This window comes from Lepidochelys olivacea, assembly GCF_965140295.1.
Source record: "Lepidochelys olivacea isolate rLepOli2 genome assembly, chromosome: 23".
NCBI classification, from domain to species: domain Eukaryota; kingdom Metazoa; phylum Chordata; order Testudines; family Cheloniidae; genus Lepidochelys; species Lepidochelys olivacea.
Genome location: NC_140433.1, coordinates 12,634,577 through 12,649,206, shown reverse-complemented (window position 1 = coordinate 12,649,206; position 14,630 = coordinate 12,634,577). Strand labels below are relative to the sequence as shown.

Here is a 14,630-nt window from a genome sequence, read left to right as displayed (position 1 = left end):
GTCCCTGTAATAATGGTCCCCCCCCTTGCTGCAGCAGTGTCCCTGTAATAATGGTCCCCGCTTGCTGCAGCGGTGTCCCTGTAATAATGGTCCCCCTTAGCATACACTGCAGTGGTGTCACTGTGATAATGGCTCCCCTGATAGTGCATGCTGCCTGGGTGTTGCAGCAACAGCACTCCCACAGCCCAGAGGAGGTGGCGTTAGTGGTTCCCCCATGACACACTGGTTATAGCGCTCCCTCCTGGCGGAGCAGGTGCATTATTGGTCCCACCCCCTGCCTCACGTCTTCTCTCCCCCACCTCCAGGGCATGTACAGCTGCTGCACCAGCGAGGACCCCAAGCTGCAGGACCATCAGCAGCTGCCCATCCTGAACCACAGCTACCCCCCGCAGCGCGGGGGGGCCACGGCCTTGCCCAGCCCCCCTGCCCCGCCCCTGCCCTGCAGCAGCTTCCTGCCCCGGGACCGGCGCATCGTGGAGCGCTGGCGCCATGCCCGCAGCCCCAACTGCTACAAGGACCTGTACCCCCCGCCCGCCCCCTCGGAGCCCCCCAAGGCACCCCCGCAGCGCCATGGCCTCCAGAACGCCTTCGCTGAGGGCTTCCACCGCTTCTACGGCCCCATTGAGCCCGAGGGGCTGTCGGACCACCTGGGGGCCAGCGGCGGGGCCCAGGCCAAGAAGCTGGGGCCATGCCAGCTCTCCCCGCCCCTCCGGAGCCTGGAGAACCCCCCGTCCTACTTCGCCATCGTGCGGGAGAAGGAGGGTCCCGACCCGGGCGCCTCGGCCTGGCAGAGGAAGTCGCTGCGGGGACTGTATGAAAGTTTCCAGGCGGGCAAGGCCGGGAGCCGGACACCAGAGGCCAAGAAACACGGTGGCGGGGGGCTGGGCGGTGGCTACGCCGCCAAGGGCCCCTGCGAGGCGGAGTGCGGCCGGCCGGCCCAGGAGCCGGGGCGTTACGGCTACACCCGGCTCTCCTACGAAGACGAGCGCAGCCCGCCCCTGGGGGCAGCGCCCTGCGGGCGGGAGCGGCGCTACCGGCGCCCCGAGGAGCCGCGGGACAGCGAGAGCCAGCCCTTGCTGCGGCCCACCTGCCCGGCCGGCAGGTCCCACGTCTGCCGCAGCCGCTCCCGCCTGCCGCCCGCCGGCTTCCCCAGCCAGAGCCGCTACGTGGAGCTCTCGGACTCCGACTCGGAGCCATGCGAGCGGGACGGGCCGTGCCCAGAGGCCTCCCCCCCGGCCGGGGCGCCCCCGGCTGATGGGCACAGCTGCTGGTACGCGGGCCCTGATTTCTTCTGCACCTACCCCTCCCGGGAGCCCCCACTCTTCGCCCCCCACAAGCCTGTGCGCTACTGGTCGGCCGACAAGCTGGCCCCCTGCCGCTCGTGCCACCGGCTTTGCCAGCACTGTGCCAGCCTGGAGCTGCTGCCTCCCCCGACCCCGCCCTGCCGCAAGGAGGCCCGGGGCTACTTCAGCCGCTCCGAGGAGCGGCTGGAGCGCTGGCTGGACTGGGAACACCGCCTCTGCGGCCCCTACGGCTGCCTGGCACCCCGGCACCACCCCGGCCCCTGCCGGTGCTGCCATCACCACCATTCCTGCGAGCTGGGCCCGGCCAGCTCCCTCCTGCACCCCACCTCCCGCAGCCTGGAGGACCTGAGCTCCTGCCACCTGGTGCGCTGTGGCCTGGCCCCCCACCGCCTCGGCTTCTCCCCGCCCGAGTGCCTCCCGCCCCGCCTCAGCCGCAGCGGGGAGCTCTTTGCCCGCCGCGGCTCCGCCCACTTCTCCAGCCTTGAGTCGGAGGTATGACCCAGCCATGGCCGCGGGGGGCAGGGGACGTGGGACGTGGGCGCTGCGGCGGACCTGGGGGGGGACTGGGCCATGGCGGCTGATACCACGGCTGTGGGGACAGGGCCACAGCGGCTCATGCCACGGCGGCCACCGCAGACCCAGGGGGACGGTTTAGCTCCCGCCAGTGCCAAGGACCTACGGCGAGGCGGGGGGGTGGGTCACAGGCCACGGTCGCGACGCTGCCACGGGGGGCGGTGCCACGCCTGGGCCCATCGACACACGGAGAGACGGAGCCTGCCACGGACCCTGGAGAGAGATGGGAGCCGGCCACGGGAACCGGGACGAGGGTGGCCCCCGGTACCACTGATCCAGGCCGAGATGGACCCAGCTGTCATGCCGCGGATCTGGACCCTGCAGAAGCGGGGGGTGGGGGAGGCGGCCCGGCTATGTGTGGGGCGGCTGCCCCTGGTAACAGAAACTGGCGAGAGCTGGGGCAGGACCCATTGAGCGGGGGGGGGGGTGATGTCCATCCCCCCGCCCAGCCCCACAGTGCAGCTGGAGGGGGATGGGCTGGATCCATCCACCAGGGAGCTGGCTGGGGGAGGGGGTTATCAGCCACATGGCCACGCTGCCCCCCCCCCGGCCCTGTCTTGTCTCCAAAGGGCTCTCTCATTGTATCGGGAGGGACACGATCCAGGGCAGTGGGATCTCAAAGGTGGGGGCCGGCGTGGAAGTAAAACATCCCATCTGTGGCAGGTGGGGGGGCTGTTTGGAGACTTCCCCTCCCCACAGGGGAAAATGTCGCGGGGAGCCTGGCCAGGACTTCACCATGTGTGGGCCGTGGGGGGGTGCTGTGGGGTCCCCCCCTTTCAATACACAACCGGGAGTAGCTGTTTCACCTTTTTAAAATCTCTATTTTTCGGGGGAGACGAAACTGTGATTTAAACACCTGCAAAACTGAAACTGTGATTTCCACCACCCCCGTCCGCCTCCTCCCCCGGCGCTCCCCCCTTGTCCTTCTTCACTGGCATCTTTTTCACTGACCCCCCCCTGTCTTTCTCTCTGGCCTTTTCATTTCATTTCCCTTTCCTTGGTTTTCAGCTTTTCACCTTCTGCCTCATTAGTCACTTTTTTCTTCTCTCTCATCTTCCATCTGTCCCCCATGTACCTCGTTTTCAATCCATCCCACCCCCCAAAACCCCTGTATCCACCCCCACACCCCTCTCTACCTATCGATCCCTCGCACGTTCCCTCCATCCGTCCCCCCACGCCTATCCATCCATCCACCCCCACACACCCCTCTATCCATCCATCCATCCCCTCACACTTCTCCATCCATCGGCCCAACACCCCTCTCCATCCAACCCCCCCACCCCCTCTATCCATCCATCCCCTCCACCCCTGTCCATCCATCCAACGCCCCCACCCCCCTCTCCATCCATCCACCGCCACACACCCCTCTATCCATGCATCCATCCCCTCACCTTTCTCCATCCATCCAAACCCCCCACCCCCTCTCCATCCATCGGCCCAACACCCCTCTATCCATCCATCCCCCCAACCCCCTCTATCCATCCAACCCCCCCACCCCCCCTCCATCCATCCACCGCCACACACCCCTCTATCCCCCACCCCCCCACCCCTCTCCATCCATCCCCCCCACCCCTTTCCATCCATCCAACCCCCACCCCCCTCTCCATCCATCCAACACCCCCACCCCCCTCTATCCATCCATCCCCCCACATCCCTCTCCATCCATCCAATGCCCCAACCCCCCCATCCATCCATACCCCCCACCCCTCTATCCATCCCCACACAAGCCCCCCCCCCCCCGCATCTATCCACTCCCTTATGTCCATCTGGTTTTGGTTCCCTTCACCCCAGTTATTTTCTCGGCTGTTGTTTCTTTTCAGCCATGGGGGCGGTTGGGGGGTGGGGAAGGGGCTGGCTGTGGGCCATGCTAACTGCTTGGGGGTGTCTGGGGAGGAGGGGAAGGAGCAGAGTGGGCTGGGGCATCTGGATACCAGAGGGGTGGGGTCTGGCTGGAGGGGGCAGGGTCTGGGGCCTGAGGTGTGGGGAGGTCAGTGGGGAGCTCTCCAGCCAAAGCAGTGGACTGAGGTGTGTGTGGGGCGGGGGGAGGGGAAACAGGGGCCATGAGCCCTGAATTTGTCAGACTCAGGTGTCCTGGGAGAGCGGGGGGGGAGCTGTCAGTTTAGCTGGGGGTCCGGGCTTAGTCCCCCCCCCCGAGCTGTGCTGCATATGGGGTGAGGCCAGGAGCGGGAGGGTGTCCAGCAATGTCTGAACGTTCCTAATAAAGGCTTTTCTATTCCCGCTGGGCCACAGCCCCGTGTCCTGTGTGTTGCAAAGGGGGAGCTCCCGGCTACCCCAGCCCCACCTCTGCCAGCAGGGGGCACTGTGGGGTGGGGGGGGCTGGCCGGAGGCCAGGCACCTGCCTGAATCTGCAGAGATCCTGGGGGGAGGAGCTGGGAGCCAGGACTCCTGGGTTCTATCCGGGCTCTGGGAGGGGAGTGGGGTCTAGTGGTTAGAGCAAGGTGGGGCTGGGCGCCAGGACTCCTGGGTTCTCTCCTCGGCTCTGGGAGGGGAGTGGGGCCGAGTGGTTAGAGCGGGGGTGGGGGCAGGCGTTTGGACGCTGCCATGATTGGCTGGCGCTTTGTGGGGAAAGTTCATTTACATAGAAATTAAAAATTAAATTAGTGAGAAAATCTGTAATTCAGCTGGAAAATGTAATTACAGTGGGACCAGGGCCCCGGCGCCGAGGCAGCAGGGGGCGGGAGACGCACGTGGCTCAGCACCCCCGGGCAAGCCAGCTGCGGCAGCACCCCCCCCACACACACACCCGCCTTACAAGAAGGCCCAGCTGTGTGTTCACACCAACCGTCATCCACATCCAACACCCCGACACTTGCACAACCGCAGCGTGAAAAGAGGACAGCCTCAGGCAGGCAAACCAGCGTCACGCACACCGACCCCCCAGACCACAGTCGCACAGCAACACGTGAAGAGTCACACCACCACACAAGACCCAGACTAACCCTGCACAGCCACAGCCACCAAAACCTAGACTACACAAGCACAAAACATACACAATCACCACCACACCAACACCTAGACTGCAACCATGCAGCAACACCCACAATCACACCACTACACACAACACCTAGACTGCACCCGTCCAACAACGCCCACAATGACACCACTACACGCCAACACCTAGACTGCACCCATCCAGCAACACCCACAATCACACCACTACACACAACACCTAGACTACACCCGTCCAGCAACACCCACAATCACACCACTACACACAACACCTAGACTGCACCCGTCCAACAACGTCCACAATGACACCACTACACACAACACCTAGACTACACTCGTCCAACAACGCCCACAATGACACCACTACACACAACACCTAGACTGCACCCGTCCAACAACGCACACAATCACACCACTACAGACAACACCTAGACTGCACCCGTCCAACAACGCCCACAATCACACCACTACACACAACACCTAGACTGCACCCGTCCAACAATGCCCACAATCACACCACTACATACCAACACCTAGACTACACCCGTCCAACAATGCCCACAATGACACCACCACACACAACACCTAGACTGCACCCGTCCAACAATGCCCACAATCACACCACTACAGCCAACATCTAGACTGCACCCGTCCAACAACGCCCACAATGACACCACCACACACAACACCTAGACTGCACCCGTCCAACAATGCCCACAATCACACCACTACAGCCAACACCTAGACTACACCCGTCCAGCAACACCCACAATCACACCACTACACACAACACCTAGACTGCACCCGTCCAACAATGCCCACAATCACACCGCTACATACCAACACCTAGACTGCACCCATCCAGCAACACTCACAATTACACCCCTACACACCACCCACCCAGCAACACCCACAAGTACACCAACACCTAGACTACAGCTGCCCAGCAACACACACAATGAGATCACCACACCCCAGCGCCTAGACCACACCTGCAGGCTATCACACACAAGGACACCACCATCACCCGGACTACACCCACACAGCAACACACACACAATCACACCCCTGCATACCAGCAGCTAGATGCTATCTTGTGGGGTGGGGGAGCTGGGAGGTGAATGCTGAACCTATGGCTGCTTCTCGGGAGGTGGCGGCGGGGGGAGCCTTAGAGGTGAGGGGACCAACTTGGCCCCATCCAAGGAGGCGGGTGAAGAGCCCAGCTGGGCCAAAGGATCAGTCAGTTCTTGCTTGTGTTGGACCCCACCCAAGGGTGGCCATCACCCTCCAAGGGGTGAAAGGCTTCGACGGCGGGTCAAGTCACTGCTCAGGCTGCAGCAGGCCAAAGGGAAACTAAGGCAGGGTTCCTACCACACCCCGCTGTGTCCGGAGAGGGTGCTAGGTAGTGGTATGTCGAGGCCCGCCAGCCTGCACCCGGACAGCCACGCACCCACATAGGCTACAGCTGCCCACCTGCACCCCCCCCGGCCTGACCCCCATTGCTGCTGTACCCCTCCCACGCCCCCATAGGGGCACAGAGCACCCCACATAGCTGCCCCCCACCCATATTCCCTGGGAGATCCCAGGGCTGGGCTAGCCGGGGGCTGCAGGTCAGGAGTGAGGGGCACTGGCAGGGCTGGGGGGTGGGGGGGCGGCTCCGCGTCATCCCCCTCAGGCAATTCTCTAGCTCGGCTCCATCACCTGCACCTGAGCTCAGAGTTGGAGCCTCACCCCAACCCCCCCCACACCCCCCGGCAGGAGCAGTGCGGCGCCCCCCCCACACATCCCCCCCAGCAGGAGCAGTGCGGCGCCCCCCCCACACATCCCCCCCAGCAGGAGCAGTGCGGCGCCCCCCCACACACACACATCCCCCCCAGCAGGAGCAGTGCGGCGCCCCCCCCCACACACACCCCCCAGCAGGAGCAGTGCGGCGCCCCCCCCACACACATCCCCCCCAGCAGGAGCAGTGCGGCGCCCCCCCACACACACACATCCCCCCCAGCAGGAGCAGTGCGGCGCCCCCCCACACACACATCCCCCCCAGCAGGAGCAGTGCGGCGCCCCCCCACACACACACACCCCAGCAGGAGCAGTGCGGCGCCCCCCCCCACACACACATCCCCCCCAGCAGGAGCAGTGCGGCGCCCCCCCCACACCCCCCAGCAGGAGCAGTGGGGCGCCCCCCCCCCACACCCCAGCAGGAGCAGTGGGGCGCCCCCCCCACACACACACACCCTGGCTGACGGTAAACACCATCCGTGGGGGCAGGCTGGCAGCCGCCCCCCGCCCGCGTGTGTTTCTCTTCACAGCAGCCGCGAGTGCAAATAGCAAAACCCGCCTCATTAGAGCCGCTGCGACCAGCCAGGGCTCGGCCAGGAGTCGTCCCCCGCGCGAGAGCCCCGCAGGGAACTGCACTAGCGACCCCCCCAGCCCCCCAGCGAGATCCTCCCCAGAGAACAGCACCAGGAACCCCCCCCAGCCCCCCAGCGAGATCCCTGCCCCAGGGCATTGCACCAGGAACCCCCCACAGCCCCCCAGCGAGATCCCCCCCGGGGCACAGCACCAGGAACCCCCCAGCCCCCCCAGCGGGATACCCCCGCGGGGCACAGCACCAGGAACCCCCCAGCCCCTCAGCGAGATCCCCCCCCGGGGCACAGCACCAGGAACCCCCCCCCAGCCTCCCAGCGAGATCCCCCCCCCGGGGCACAGCACCAGGAACCCCCCAGCCCCCCAGCGAGATCCCCCCCGGGGCACAGCACCAGGAACCCCCCCAGCCGCCCAGCGAGATTCCCCCCCCCGGGGCACAGCACAGGAACCCCCCCCAGCCGCCCAGCGAGATCCCCCCCCGGGGCACAGCACCAGGAACCCCCCCCAGCCGCCCAGCGAAATCCCCCCCCGGGCACAGCACCAGGAACCTCCCCAGCCCAGCGAGATCCCCCCCGGGGCACAGCACCAGGAACCCCCCCAGCCCCCCAGCAAGATTCCTGCCCCAGGGCACAGCACCAGGAACCCCCCAGCCCCCCAGCGAGATCCCCCCCCGGGGCACAGCACAGGAACCCCCCCCAGCCGCCCAGCGAGATCCCCCCCCGGGGCACAGCACCAGGATCCCCCCCCAGCCGCCCAGCGAGATCCCCCCCCCGGGGCACAGCACCAGGATCCCCCCCCAGCCGCCCAGCGAGATCCCCCCCCCGGGGCACAGCACCAGGAACCTCCCCAGCCCAGCGAGATCCCCCCCGGGGCACAGCACCAGGAACCCCCCCAGCCCCCCAGCAAGATTCCTGCCCCAGGGCACAGCACCAGGAACCCCCCCAGCCCCCCAGCGAGATTCTCCGTCCCCGGAACCCCACCGCAGCGGTCTCCATCTGCCTCAGCAAATAGTCCCTGTGGCTGTGTTGGGGGGGGGCTGGGAGCTGTGTACCCCCCGCGGTGGGCGGGCCGTGGTGCAGATGGGAACATCGCCTGGCTCTGACATTAGCACAGGGACGCTCCCGGGGGGGGGGCCGCACTGACACGTCCCTGGCTCGCTGCCCGCTCGGCTCTTCACGCTCCGTCTCCTGCTTCTCTCTGGGTGCCCCCCCCCGCCCAGGTATTTACAGCTCGCGGCCTCCGTCCTGCTGTTGGCACCGACTGGGGAAACTGAGGCACACATGAGTTGCGGGGGGGGGAACTAAAATAATGGGAATAGAACCCAGGAGTCCCAGCTGCTAGCCCCCCCTGCTGTAACCACTAGACCCCACTTCCCTCCCAGAGCCGGGGAGAGAACCCAGGAGTCCCAGCCCCCAGCCCCCCCCAACCACTAGCCCCCACTGTCTCCTTCCTCCGTCTCTCTGAATGCACCCCAGGGTGTAATGGGCACCTCATTTCATTTCGCCCTTTTCACAGTCAGATCCAGGGCTGGGGTCCAAGAGCCACTGGGTGAGGCCGGGGCTGGGTCGCCGGGAGCCCCCCGCCCCCATAGCCAGCGCCCCCTGCCCGCTCCCGACAGCGCCCCCACCTCCGCTGAGCAAGGCTGGGGCTGGGTAGCTGAGAGCCCCCCCACACACACACACACAGAGCCAGTGCCCCCTTCTACCTCTTCTCCCCTCCCTTCCCCCCTGTTCCCAGCCCCCTTTTCCGGCCCTGCCCCGGCCTCCTCATCCCTCCCGCCAGAGCCTGGCTGGCTGTCACAGGGATTGGGCACCCCCACAGCCCCCGCAGGGTACAGTGGGAGACGGCGCCCCCTAGAGGGGAAAGGCCCCGTGCCCCCTTCCCTGCCCCCCGAGCCAGCCGGTCCCCGCCCTGGGGCCGGATCAGAACGTTTACATGTGATTGAGACACGTCTACGTGTGTCTCGGCATGTGCAGCACGTGGCAGATGTGTAGCGTGTGTCTGCAGGCTGGTGCGTATTACGCCATGTCCCCTATGTGCCTCTGGGCTTGTATAGCATGAGCCGTGTGTGTCTGCGTGTCACCATGTGTCTCTGCATGTCACCCTGTGTCTTGGCGTGTGTCGCGTGTCTGCGTGTCCCATGTGTCTCTGCATGTCACCCTGTGTCTTGGTGTGTGTCGCGTGTCTGCGTGTCCCATGTGTCTCTGCATGTCACCCTGTGTCTTGGCGTGTGTCACGTGTGTCTGTGTGTCACCATGTGTCTCTGCATGTCACCCTGTGTCTTGGCGTGTGTCACGTGTCTGCGTGTCCCATGTGTCTCTGCATGTCACCTTGTGTCTTGGCGTGTGTAGCGTGTCTGCATGTCCCATGTGTCTCTGCATGTCACCCTGTGTCTTGGCGTGTGTCGTGTGTCTGCATGTCCCATGTGTCTCTGCATGTCACCCTGTGTCTTGGCGTGTGTCGCGTGTCTGTGTGTCACCGGGTGCCTTGTCGTGTTTCCGTGTGTTGCAGTGTGCGGCATGTCTCTGTTCTCTCCCCACCCTTGCCGGGCTCCGTCCCCCAGATGCCCGTGTTAGCTCTGTAATTATTTCCACGCTAAATGCTCGGCTCCGGGACACAGGATTTAGTTCCCGGGAGACCAGCGCGGGGCGGGAGGCTGAGAGCCGGGGGGTGAGGGCGGGGGGCTGTCTGGGATTTTAATTAGCTTAGCTGGAAAATTCTTTAGCTTGGAGCCTCGAACCTGAGGGGAGAGAGATGGAGGGTGAAGGAACTGGGGGCGGGGGGGTGTTATGTGAAGGAATCGGGCCTGGGGCGGGCGTCACACACACACTCAGCCAGCTGCTGCTTCATGCCCCAGTCACTGCATCTGGGGAGAGAACCCAGGAGTCCTGGCTTCCAGGCCCCCTCACCCCCGCCCTAGCCCCTGGACCCTATTCCCCTCCCAGAGCAGGGGATAGAACCCAGGCTGCATGATCCCCCGTCCCTCGCTGTCTTCAAATGCCACCTGGGTGTTAAATAGCTGCCGTGTTCCACCCCAGAGGGGCCGCATCCCAGCGCTGGGCGAGGAGTCCCTGTATAACCAGCCCACAGGCCCCACTCCAGAGGGGTCCGCAGCCCAGCGCCGGGCGAGGGCCCCCCGATAGCCAGCCCCTGGGCCCCACCCCAGAGGTGGCTACGTCTCTGTGCCAGGCAAGGGGGTCCCTGAGTTGTTCAGTTGTTTTCTCGTCCGTTCACGTCCTTTGTGACCTCAGCTGTCAGAGCGTCTCAGCCGCCCGGTTCCGCATGAGGCCCCCAAGGTCCCTGTCACTGCGGGGCCCTGGCTCAGCACCCGGCCGTGTGGCACAGCTGGGCCGGGCCGGGCTGTGGTAACACGGAGACATGGGGGCGGCAGGGGAGAGGCAGGGGAGTCCGGCGGCCCCCACACCCTGGGTAGCTCTTCATTCAGGGTTCGGAAGCTGTGTGTGAGAGAGAGCAGGAGAGAGAGAGTGTGTGTGCGTGTGTGCACTGCCCCCTGTTGGAAGGGACGGGCCCTGCCCCGTGTGTGTGTCTGCCTGTCTCTGCCGCCCTCTGCTGGAGGGGAGCGGCCCCGCTCTGTGTGTGTGCGCTGCCTACTCTGTGTCAGAGCCCCCGTACTGACGCGGCTGAGGGGGATTCTCCTTTAGCTCAGGAGGCCAGGACTGAACACGGGACCCCTGTAGGTTTAGCTTCTAGGCGCTTGGGGGTTTCCGCAGCCCCGCCAGCTTCCTCGCGCTGGGCCCCTTGGCACAGGCTCCCGGGCCCTGGTGCCAGGGTTTCCCCGGGACCCAGGCGTCTGCAGCCTGAATCGCGCGGCTCTGACCTGGGGCTGGAGTGAGGCGTCAGGCCACTCAAACCACCCCCGCAAGATCTAGAACCTCAGGGTAAAGTCTCCCCTCCCGGGATCTAGGACAGCCGGGCAGCTTTCCCCTCCCATCATCTAGAACTTAACAGCAGATTCCCCCTCTGCCGGGGTCTAGAACTTCGGGGCGCGTTCCTTCATCTGGAGATCTAGAAACGCAGGCAGCTTCACCCCTCATTGGAGCAGGAACTTCGGGGCAGATTTTCCCCTCTCCGGATCTAGAACTGGGGGGTTCCCCTCACCCATGGCTCTAGCACCACAGGGTGGGGTTCCCCTCATTGGATCTAGAACACAAGGGGTTCCCTCACCCACGGTTCTAGAACTTATGGTGGATTTTCCCTTTTGGGGATCTAGATACCACTGGGCTCCCCCCCATCCACAGATCTAGACCATCGGGGCTGCTTTGCCTCCCTCTCACTTGTTGAAGAACTTAGGGGCAGGGTCTCTCCCCAGGTCTAGACCGAAGGGGCTGGTTTTTTTCCCACCCCTCCATCTAGCACATGGGGGGCAGTTCTGGCTTTCGCTGACCTAGAACTGCGGGGCGCGATCTAGACTTTCCCGCGATCTAGACTCGAGTGAGCCTTTTCTCCGCAGGTGGCAAAATCCAGCAGCTCCCTGCCCCCCGCTCCCTGGCACCCATCCATCACGCGCTCCCCGAGGGAAGCCGGCCCGGTGAATAATTTAGGCCGGCACTTACCGTGACCGAGGCTCGTTTATAAGCGCGGCCTTCTCGCCGGAGGTGAACTATCGCTTAGTCGGGTAACAAGCACAGCGTCCCCCCACCTCGCCACACGCCATCTAGGGTGCAGCCAGTGCTGACGGCCAGGGGAGAGCGCCCCCTACGGACCCTCCTGCCCCGCTCCCTGCCCCACAGCACCCCCTAGTGCCTCCATGGGGCCAGCACTGACCTCCAGGGGAGAGCCCCCCCCCGCTCTCCGCAGCACAGCGCCCCCTACAGACCCCCCTGCCCCACAGCGCCCCCTAGCGCCCCAATGGGGCCAACACAGACCTCCAGGGGAGAGCACCCCCGCTCCCCACAGCACAGCGTCCCCTACAGACCCTCCTGCACTGCTCCCTGCCCCACAGCGCCCCCTAGCGCCTCCATGGGGCCAACACAGACCTCCAGGGGAGAGCACCCTGCTGCTCTCCGCAGCACAGCGCCCCCTACAGACCCTCCTGCACCGCTCCCTGCCCCACAGCGCCCCCTAGCGCCCCAATGGGGCCAACACAGACCTTCAGGGGAGAGCCCCCCCCGCTCTCCGCAGCACAGCGCTCCCTACAGACCCTCCTGCACCGCTCCCTGCCCCACAGCGCCCCCTAGCGCCCCAATGGGGCCAACACAGACCTCCAGGGGAGAGCCCCCCCCGCTCCCCACAGCACAGCGCCCCCTACAGACCCTCCTGCCCCGCTCCCTGCCCCACAGCGCCCCCTAGCACCTCCATGGGGCCAGCACTGACCTCCAGGGGAGAGCACCCCCCTGCTCCCCGCAGCACAGCGCCCCCTAGCGCCATGCTGGGGGATCCCCTCCCCACCTGCACTCCCCCCAGTCCCTCTACAGCTTCCCTGGGTTCAGACGACACCTGTTCCTTCCACCAGCTCCCCCCCCACCTCCGCCGCTGGCTCGGCGCCAGGGTGCCCCCCCCGCGTCCGCCTCCCCTTATCAGCTCCCCACCAGGGACGGGATCGCAGGCGGCCTGACAGGAGCCGCTGGCCTCACGCGGCGAGAATCCTAATTAACAGGGTTTATTTATAACAGGGAACAAACAAACAAATCCGCGCCGCGAAGCTGGGAGGAGGAGGAGAGGCCCCCCCCCGGCACTGAGACGCAACCGCCTCTGGGGTGGGAGGGGGGCCGGGTATCCGGGGCCCCATTGCCTGGTGCTGGGACGCGGCCCCTCTGGGGGGGGCTGGGTATACGGGGACCCCTCCCCCGGTGCTGAGATGCAGCCCCCTCTGGGGTGGGGTGCAGGGGCCGGGTATCCGGGGCCCCATTGTCTGGTGCTGGGACGCGGCCCCTCGGGGGTGGGGGAGGCTGGGTATACGGGGACCCCTCCCCCGGCGCTGAGATGCAGCCCCCTCTGGGGTGGGGTGCAGGGGCCGGGTATCCGGGGATCTCTCCTTTCCTTTCTGCCCGGGTCCTCTTGTGCTCAGCCTCTGCCCCGCAGCCCCCGCAGAGATGTGGCTTCTAGCCCACGAGCCCCCAGCGCCTCCTGGGGCAGCAGCTGCTCCAAACCGCAGACCCAGTCGCCCTCCGGGGCCTGGGAATGGGGCCCGGGGCCTTTCCCCTCTAGGGGCGCCAGCTCCCATCTGGGCCCTCCGGGGACTCATTCATTTGTTGTTTTTCCTTCTTTCTTTCTTATTCCCTCATTCATCTCTCTCTCTCCCTCCCTCCCCCCTTCCCCCTCCCCGTCCGCGCCCCGGATCCGCGGCTGACGCCAGCCCAGCCGGCAGTGACAGGCCTGTAATTATCAGCTCCGTCTCTCCAGGTGGTCCCTGAGGAATAAACAAGACCCTGTTGCCCCCCAACATGAGAGCTGAAGTGAGGAGGGTGGGGGTTCAGGGGGACGTGTGGCATCCCTGGGGAAGGGGGGCAGGGGAAGGGGGGAGTGACAAAGTGCAGAAAGGAAGACAGGGAATGGAGAGGGATGGGGCCCTGGTGGGGGCACTGTTGCAGGGAAGCTCGCAGCGCCGAGCCCCGGCTGGTGAGCCTTGTGAAGCCGATTGCGGCTCCATGTGGGGTGCGTGGGGATCAGGAGGAGCCGGATTCCAGCTCTATCCTGCCCTTTGGGACACCAGCAGCTTCACCCCTGCCCACTCCTCCCCAGAACAGGGGGGCATTGGAGGGAGGGTGGGAGCCAGGACTCCTGGGTTCTCTACCTGGCTCAGGGAGGGCAGTGGGGGCTAGTGGTTAGAGCAGGCTGGGGGGCTGGCACACCCGTAAGCGCAGGCCCGGGAAGCCGTGTCATGGCAACTGTACCACCTGTCAGCGGGGGTCGGGGGGCGTTAGAGAGAGAAATGCCCCCCCCCAGCGCTGGTTGCTGGGGGAGAGCTCCCCCTGCTGGCCCCATTGCTCCGCTGTGTCGGGGCATCAGGTGGGTAGGTGGCTTGATGCGACGGACGGGGGGGGGGGGCAGCCGTAGCATTGCCCACGAGATGAGTCCATCCATCACCCTCGGCGCGGTGTTCCAGGCTTGTCTCCTGCCGGGCGGCTGTAGCTAGTTAGCGGGGGGGTTGGGGGGACAGCGACACTCACCATGAGCCTCAGGGGATGGGACTGGGAGCAAAGTGAAAGGAGGAGCTGACTCCCCCACACCCTCCAAAGGGTAACACCCAGCCCCAGCTAGGCTGGGGGGCATCCCCAGCTGGGGTTGAAATCAGGGCCGGAGACCCCCACACTCCACCCAAGGGGGGGCCAAAGCAGAGTGACCCCCTGGGATGTAACCTCCTAAATGTGAGCCATGCCAGGTATAGCAACATCCCAAAGTCAGACAGAAACCCCCAACCCCACCCCAAACTCACCCCTGAACCTTCCCCTCAAA

At 65.5% G+C, this 14,630-nt stretch overlaps 1 protein-coding gene across 1 annotated transcript in view; it reads left to right on the top strand.

Moving 5' to 3' along the window:
- Positions 1-3,321, top strand: part of GRIN2D (glutamate ionotropic receptor NMDA type subunit 2D) — a 26,286-nt gene extending 22,965 nt beyond the window's left edge. The window contains exon 13 of the mRNA XM_084612531.1: positions 306-3,321. Within this exon, the coding sequence (XP_084468657.1) occupies positions 306-1,802 (1,497 nt within the window). The 3' untranslated portion in view covers positions 1,803-3,321. The remainder of the gene's footprint in view (positions 1-305) is intronic.
- The last annotated feature ends 11,309 nt before the right edge of the window (positions 3,322-14,630 follow it).